The sequence below is a fragment of the Apteryx rowi genome, unplaced genomic scaffold (genome assembly GCF_003343035.1).
Source record: "Apteryx rowi isolate R43461 unplaced genomic scaffold, aptRow1 scaffold_165, whole genome shotgun sequence".
Classification (NCBI taxonomy): Eukaryota; Metazoa; Chordata; class Aves; order Apterygiformes; family Apterygidae; genus Apteryx; species Apteryx rowi.
The window spans coordinates 1,555,856-1,564,106 of record NW_020447919.1 but is presented as its reverse complement, the minus strand read 5'-3'; the positions used below and the strand labels follow the sequence as shown (position 1 = coordinate 1,564,106).

Sequence of the window (8,251 nt, the reverse complement as noted above, 5' to 3'; positions counted from 1 at the left end):
AGCCCACACTTCCTGAGCTTGTCTATGAGGATGTTATGGGAGACAGTGTCAAAACCCTTGCTGAAGTCAAGGGAGACACCATCCACTGCTCTCCCCTCTCTCTTTGGAGAGATCTGTTCAGTATTGTTCCAGGAATACTATATAACATTTATTTAGGTTTGGGATCCAAGTTTGCCAGCTCAGCTGCTATATTCAAAAACTGACCCCCCCTCCCCGCCCCCCCTCCGACTGATCATGTTTCCCTTATGGTCTTATACATTGTGTGTTGCTTTAAGTAGTTTTCAGCACTGATTTATTTTATTTCTGTGGGTTAGACTTTGCAAGAAGGATTTAACAATGTTGCTACATTCCATAGGAATGAGCTGTATGATGGGAAATATGGTGATGTTTTTGCAAGCACATAAATATAGAACAGTTTTGCTTTTCCAAAGGAACTGTGTGTGATAGCAGTGCCAGCAAAGTCCTCCGGATGTGCTTTGTTTTGTATTCCTAAGCCTTGTATTCCATACTGATATATAGGTTTGCCAAGAATTTTTAAAGATTACTTGAAAAAAAATTGATTAGCTAATATCTTATTTAATCCAATACAGTTTATGAGCTCATGATCGGCTCACTTGTATCTAGATACCTCCATGAACATCTGTGTTTGTCAGCTGGCCGACCACAAGGCAGAACTTCCAGATTTTTATTAAAAGCACAATAAGGCAAGTTTGACCTTGAAAAGGGGCCCCGAGAACCTGATGGCTGAACAGTCTCTTGCAATTCAACCTTTTATAAAACAGTTCATAGGTCTGCAAATACAACAGGGAGTGGCCAAAATGTTGGCTTCATGACAGCTTCACATAAGCATTGGACTGGAATATATCTGTTATGCTTAAAGTTTCAAGGACAGGTCCATAGCTGGTGTAGATCTCTGTGGTCACACTGACTTCAGAAGAGMTGTATTTATTTGCACTGTTTAATGATCTAGCTGTCTGCCTCAATAAACAACTTGTTCTTTCAGTTTAGGATGAGTTTATGTGATCTGCTTTGTGCCTATGAGAAATACAGAGGATTGATTCTCCTTTGTCATGCACTTGGTATTAGAATCAAGAATATCTGAAAACGTGTTGCTGAATTGGAGCCCTAATTCATGAGGCTTTACTGACAGCTTTTTTCCGTATTTCCAGAATCCTTTGAGTGTTAATTAAAAATTATACTAGATAAGAATACAATTTCCTAAGTCCTGATCTGATTAAATGGACTAAAATTTTCTGCTATAAGCTATTTCCAAATGAGCTGGAGAGCAAGGGCAGTCATGATTATGCGTATTACCAAAGTAACATGCCTTTTCTTTAAAGGAGGAACGCTGGCAGTAGCAGGAACATACCTGTTGGTGACTTTCACTCCAAATGTACCCCAAGAGCTCACAGCAAAGAAAGTACAGAATTACTTAGTGAGCTGGCCTTTTGTGATATATGCGGTGAGTATCTCAATTACAGTTCTTAAATTAGAATAACTGGGGTTCTTGGACTTTTTGCAACATTATGAATTAGTGTCTGAAACTTGTTCTGGAAGATAAATTGCTCCCTGTGCGGTTTTCATAGGAAAGAGAGCAAGTCCTTGGGTCACCCAGTCCCCAAGCTGAAAATCTGCTGAACCAAAAGATGTCTTTCAAGCTATGTGCCAAGGGAAAGTCACAGTTGTGCAAGACTGATGAGAAAGAAAAGATTTTATTTTTTAGTGGACTTGAGGGAAAGACTAAGTATTGGCACTGGTAATGCTTGCTACGTATGTGTTCATGCCACACTGTCTGCATGTACATCTAAATTATAGTGTTTTTCTGGAATGTGATAGAATTGTGCTTTTGAAAATTAGGCTATGTATCCTTCTGGTCGTGCTTTAGTCTTCCTACCACTCTATTTTATCCTCACATTGCTGAGCCTGGCCAAAATGAGCTTTGTATGGAGTAGAGATGTGGAGAGACTGCCTGCTTCACTGCCGCCTACTGTTAACCTGGACCTGAGTTTGAATTCAAATGCAAAAATACCGATTTGATTTGAAAGTATCTGTATACAAACTTCAAACCCCATCCTTCTTCTTTGATGCATCTAATTAGCATCACAATCAAGACCAGAGTGAGTAGGAGGAATTTCTCTCTCTCCCTCTAGAATGCTGAATATTTGTTCCTTCAGTTGAATATAGAAGATGCAGTATGTGAGCTTCAGAAATGTTACTTTTTCCCAGTAAAGTGCCTCACTTCAGCTACATTATTAGTGCCCAGGCTTTTCTCAGTAGGAAGTTCAGTTAGAAAGCTACTTCTAGAGTAGACAGTTTAAGGATCTTAATCTTTGAGCAAGCCTTCAGGCATTAAATACACCTTTACTATTCGTGATGCTACTGGTTAAGCAGAAAGTACAAGTTAACACTAAAAAATATTGATTCTCATGCTCAGTTTTTTTGTGCATTTTCAAATCTCCTCAAAGATACAGCTCAGTGGAATAAATTAATGATCATGCTCCCTACATCATAACATGCACTTTCACTCAGGCAGTAGAGAGGCTTCTGAAGGCCTCTCTAGGGTTTTTGGGTGGGGGGAGGAGGGGGTTGGGGTACTCACAAGGGTTAACTTCAGCCTCAGCAAGAGCTTCAGCAAATCTCTGTACAGTAATCAGCAGAGGGAGAGGGACTCCTTTAGGAGGTGATTCAGGACAGGAGACTAAGTTGGTGCTGGAGGACCTTCTCTCTAGTGAATATCCCCTTTACCATGCTGTTCCACCTGTAGGTAATACAAAAAGCCTGGTATTTTAAATAGTATTTTTAAATTACTGTGTCACCTTCTGTGTAGAGATGGCGGGGGGGAGGAAGTTCCCCATCCACTCCTGGTGGCATCAGAAATTTCTGTGCCAGGTGGTGTTGGAGTTTGAGATGGTGTCCAGAAGCCCACATTTTCTCAAAACCAACAGGTTGCTGGAGAATGGCTCTTCCCCATCTGAAGACATCTTTGACTTTGTTTCTGGAAAAGGTCATAAGAACACAGTTGAATACCTAGGAAAACTGCTTTATTCTTCCTAGGAGAGACTATAAGGCGGTGGTAGGAAACCCCTAGACTTTCTCTTCTTCTCGCTTTCCCCGGCCTCAGCCAGCATCCAATTCTGCAGGTACAGCATGGGCTACAGGGAAGGACCAACTATGCAGGAAGTCTTGTTGACTCTATTGTCATTCAACACATTGCTTGATTTGTTCCTTCTGCTTCCTGGATTCATTTGTTTTGAGCTTTGTGTTCAAAGAAGAAGGGGATGAGAAAGGCTCCACAAAAGACTTCCAATACCAGCCTGATTAGGCTGGCATGCTGCTGGAAGTTAAGACAAATCCTGCTGTAAACATTCTCTCTGGGCAGGGAACTAGCTCTTCATATTTGTTTGTAAAACGCCTAGCACAGGTTGGCTGCTGAGATATAAAAAGCACAGCAGAAGCTGCAGAGTTTCCAGTATAAATATATAGAGAGAGGAGACAGTACAGCAGTATAATGCAGTCCAACTTTCTAAAAGTAGCCCCAATGTGAGGTCTGCTGAAAAATATAAAGCCCCAATGGTACAAAGTGTTCTGTGTGGGTGATAAACCATGCCCACGTGGCACTCCACTGGCATCAGAGGAGGTCTGCAAAAAATAGCCTGAAGTTGCCACATGAGGCAACTTTGAGTCACTTCCTGAGCCTTTGCAGTAACATAATCATGTCTGAGCAAGAATGACTATCCTATCTTGTTTTTTTCTCTTTTGCTTAGGTGCATTTTTAGTCACTACAGAGGACATCAATTATAGATGAAGCTCTTAGGTTTCCCTAAACAGAAGAACATTGGGTTGTTAATATTTAATCTCTGTAAAATCAGGTTCAGAGAATTTCTGTTTTTCCTTCAAAGTGCCTGGAAGACCTAGAAGAAGGCTCCTGGTTCATTGATCCCTATGCTGCTGTTATGTCCTAGAAAAACAGTTGAGGGAGACTGTGGTATTTTGATCTGGTGCCTTCTGGTAATGCTTAGAAACATGGAAAACATCATGAATATAAAAATCTTGATGAGATGTGGGCTTGAAGGGACTTCAGCACAGATTAGTTGTAATAGCAAAAATGATTGTTAAGCAGATCAAGTTCCTTCAGTTCTTCTAAACAGAATACCTGAAGCTGAGCTAATCTAAACACTTCCCATTCCTGGCATTTGTATTTAACACTGCCACAACTATCAGCTATGAGAGGGCACCATTTTGGGTAGTGCTCAGGACACAATCGTAGGCAACAGCTGGGGCACCCCAGAAGGATGCCCTTCTGTGTGGGATCCTGTTAGAGCCACGCACTCTGCTTGCCATGTGGCTCAGTGCCATGGCCTCTCCCTTGCCTAGTGGCTAAAGGTGACCTGCTGGTGGGTCGCTGAGTGGCAGAGAACCGTGGCACCACAAATACAGGAAGAATAGTTTGGCTGCTGGGGAGCATGAGGTGAGTGCTAATTGGCTGAATTTCATGCTCAGTGTGCGAGACTTGGCAGAGCTGAGTAAAGTTAAATGACAGCCATCAAAAGCAAACATCAGCTTTCTCTGCAGGTGCGTCCTCAGGACCGCCTGTCCTTGGCCACGTACCACCACTGCTCTTACAGGCTTTCCCAGGAGGTGGCCCCAGCCAAGCATGCAGACCTGCCTGCCCCTTCCGGAGCCTGTTGTCAGGGACTCCTTTATGTTCCTTTGGCAGTTTTGCTTGGCTGTTTACTTTCAGACACAGGTTTTTTTGGTGGGTTGGTTTGCTTTTAAGCAGAGAGAGACCACAATAGAGTTTTGTGGTAGCTCTTTAGCAAAAGAAGAACTGATGACAGGGTTCTGATGGAGGGCTGATGCACGGAGCTAGCAGTGGCAAACGTGGATCAGTCGAGATTGGTGGTGCTCGGCGCTCCCTTCTGCTCTTGGAGGTCATGGTGACGTGCCAGAGCATGCAGCATGCTGGAGGTGGCAGGAGACAGCATTTCAGCAGATCCAGCAGTGCCCTGGACGAGCGATTTTCCCTGGGCCTGTTTTGTGGAAGGTTGTTCTTGTCTCGTTTGAAATCTAAGTGACCGCGTAGACAACGGTGCTTCCCTTTATGTGCTACGATGGGATCTGTTAAGAATGTCCAGGTGATATAAAACAGGTCAATACCTGAAGTACAACTGCTGCCTGCAGTAGGGCTGTCTCACAGGTTTATGCACATGGGATGCAGTCTCTGTCCTGCTCTGTGACAACTGCTCAGTGGGTCTGGGAGAGGTGAAGGGTGCTTGGGTCACACGGTGGGGGAGTAGGTCCCACACTGCTCTCTCACCCAGTGCTATGGCCCTGTCCCTGTCACAGCATCCTGTATGCCTGTCCTGACCTGGTGCATCAAGGAAGAGGATACCTGTGAAACCTCCGGAATTTCTTTCTTAGCCTGGGCACCTTTTCATATGGAGCATGTTTACTTAGCACAGCTTTCTTCCATTCTGTTAGCAATTGTTCACTGTCAAAATAGCAACTGAAGCAATTTGAAGTCTGTTGTAGCTGCAGCCTGATAACATGATATTCCCCTCTAGCCCTAAGATGTGTTTGCCAGTGGTATGAACAGCAAAGCTGCTGCCTTTACTTCTCCTCTCCTTGAGTTCCCTCAAGACACTGCCCTAGTTTTCCATGGGGAGGCCAGGGTGGCCTCACATGTCTGCAGCTCCTAATATGACTCCTACCTTGTTTCCTAATTTGGATGTACCCACTATTACACTGTTGAATAAACCTGGGGAAGCTGGTGAAGTTAGTTTGTGCAAGATTGGAGCAAAAGCCTCTTTTCTATCATACAGTGTCCCAGCTTTCACCCCTGGGTGCTAGCATGGTGGGAAGGGAAGTCATTATGAGGGGAGATGAGACCAGCACTCCATAATAGATTGCAAAGATTATTAGCCCAGAAATGCATTTGTTTAACTAATAGCAAAATATTTTTTAAATACCGCATGTTTGCAGAAAATAGTATGCTTTTTTTAAATCTTGTGATTGTTGGTTTCCTTGGGATTTTTTTAAGAAATGTGATATAAAAGCTAAATCAGTGTTATCAGTAATGTTCTGAGATGCAATTGCCTTTTGGTTGTCTTTGGGAGCAAAGGATAATTATGAAGGTAAATCAAAAATTAATTAAAGCATAATTATGTTCTGCTAATATTTTTGAACACTACTAAGTTGGGGGTTCATTAGTGTGATAGAGAAATTTAGTAGCTGACTGTAGCAGATGACTCCTTTCCTGGTGTGCTCTTTCTCCAAGGTGAGAAATTGGCTATGTTACATTATATAACCATTGCTGCTAACTGTTCAGTTGTTTCTTTTGAAATTTTATCAGCTCAACACACAGACCTTTTTGATTCCAGTGCTGCCTTATGGCTATTGTTGGGCTAAGAGTGGAGTGGCATTAAAAAACATAAAATAGTAACATGGTGATGGAACCAAAGAGAGAGAGAAATAAGGTTTTTCTAGGATTTGTTTCTTTAGTAAAAAATTGAGAAGAATCAAATTCAGTAATGAGGACAATCTCCTCTTCTGTCTTTTTTATTTTCCCCATTTGATTGCATCTTGACATGCACACATAAACTTCTCTTTCTTCATGCAGCCTCTAAAGCTACTGGGCTTCTGAGCATCTCTCAGTGCAGAGATCCCCATCATCCCCATTTCCACCAGCCTCCTGGGCTTCACAGAAGCTTCTTTGGCTCTGGCACTTGGTTGTTTTCTGTGGGTATAAGGGGAATTTGAGCTACTGCCTTATGCCTTGGGTAGGAGGGAGAATATCTGTGCTTTCAAGATGCTGAGGATGTAGAAGCCTGGAGCTGGTTAGCAGGTACCAGTTGAGGTGGGAGGGAGGGTGAGGGCAGAAGTTCAATGTGTTTTGCAGGAGGTCAGTCACCTGCCACCCTGCCCTCCTGGTTATGGCCATGATTGGGTCCCCATTCCAGATACCTGGGCTTTCCATGGTTGCATGTGATATTTGCAGGATCAGACCTGGGAGGACACACAGAGGTCGTCACATGTACAGGCCAGCCTCCAGAGTCGTACGCAGGGGAAGGAGGAGGCCATGGTGTTTCTGTCATGTGCAGATAGGTTGTCCTCAGCCTCTCCCTGAGCTGAGTGCAGCTGGAGCGGTGTCACCATGGCGTGCCCTTGCTTCCTGGGCTTCCCACCTCCCAGGCATCACTGGCAAAAGTTACCTCGGCCACAGCTGCAGGGGTGATCACAGAAAGCAGCTGCAGAGCCACAGCCGTAGAGCCACAGCTGCACCACCTGAGTACTCTCCTTGACCTGGTCTTCATCAGGAGGGTTTTGAGGGCCACAGCAGGACCCTGGTAGGAGGCAGGCCGGTGACCTGCCTTCTTCCCTCTCAGTCATCTTTTCAGGTAAAATGAGAGTAGAATGAATATTTGTTTGGAGATGGGCTGCTGTCTGCCAGCCTGGCAGACTCTATTGCTCCCCGGAGCCGTCTCACTTGCCTGGCTTTTCAGCCCAGAGTGAGGTCTAGTGGTGACTTCCATAGCTGGTAATAGCAGGGAGCTTCTGCTGAGCCGCTGCTGCTGAAATGGCACTGCACAAAAAGCAAGAGTTACTAAGGGAATCTGCAAGGAGACATATTAATAGCAATTCAGTAAATTTAACTGTCAGTCATTGAGCTGTCAGATGTTATTGAGGGAGCAAATTTGGACTGTGTACAGTGTAAGTAAAGCTGCTTCGGCAACTGTGGATGTCCTGCAGCACGATCTGCTAGTGTGTTGCAGAGCTTTTCCAGGTACTCTTCTGACAGGTAGCCTGTGATTTGAAAACCACCACACGAAATAAATGCTTTCCCTCGTACTATGATGTGTGGCAGCAGGTTTGAACAAAAAGACAGTGTTAAAGATTTTTTTGGTTAGGGTCAGGGAGAAGGGCAAAGAGGGTGGCAAAAAGTGAGCTTGCATGCCACAGGGGTGGACACTAGAAAACCATTGCTAGAAGGAGAGATGGCCATTCCTCCAGGTAAGTGCTGCACTCTGTAGGGACTGTAAACATGGAGTTTCTGTAAGACTTATTTCTAGCAAACGTGGGTAACTTTGCTGTCACATTAAAAACGTCTTCTTAATGCTACCAATGAGAAAATAGATGAGCAAAAAGAAAAAATAAAGAAAGAATAAATGCTTAAAGTTAACTTTCTCTACAATACAAAAGATATACGAGAACAATTGTTTGATAACTCAGCTGACTGGTGATAAGGTTACTT

The 8,251-nt window shown here is 43.8% G+C and overlaps 1 protein-coding gene across 1 annotated transcript in view; it reads left to right on the top strand.

Moving 5' to 3' along the window:
- The window catches only part of NIPAL2 (NIPA like domain containing 2), a 36,347-nt gene that overhangs the window by 17,259 nt on the left and 10,837 nt on the right, over positions 1 to 8,251 (top strand). Inside the window, exon 5 of the mRNA XM_026060161.1 lies at positions 1,341 to 1,462. Within this exon, the coding sequence (XP_025915946.1) occupies positions 1,341 to 1,462 (122 nt within the window). The remainder of the gene's footprint in view (positions 1 to 1,340; positions 1,463 to 8,251) is intronic.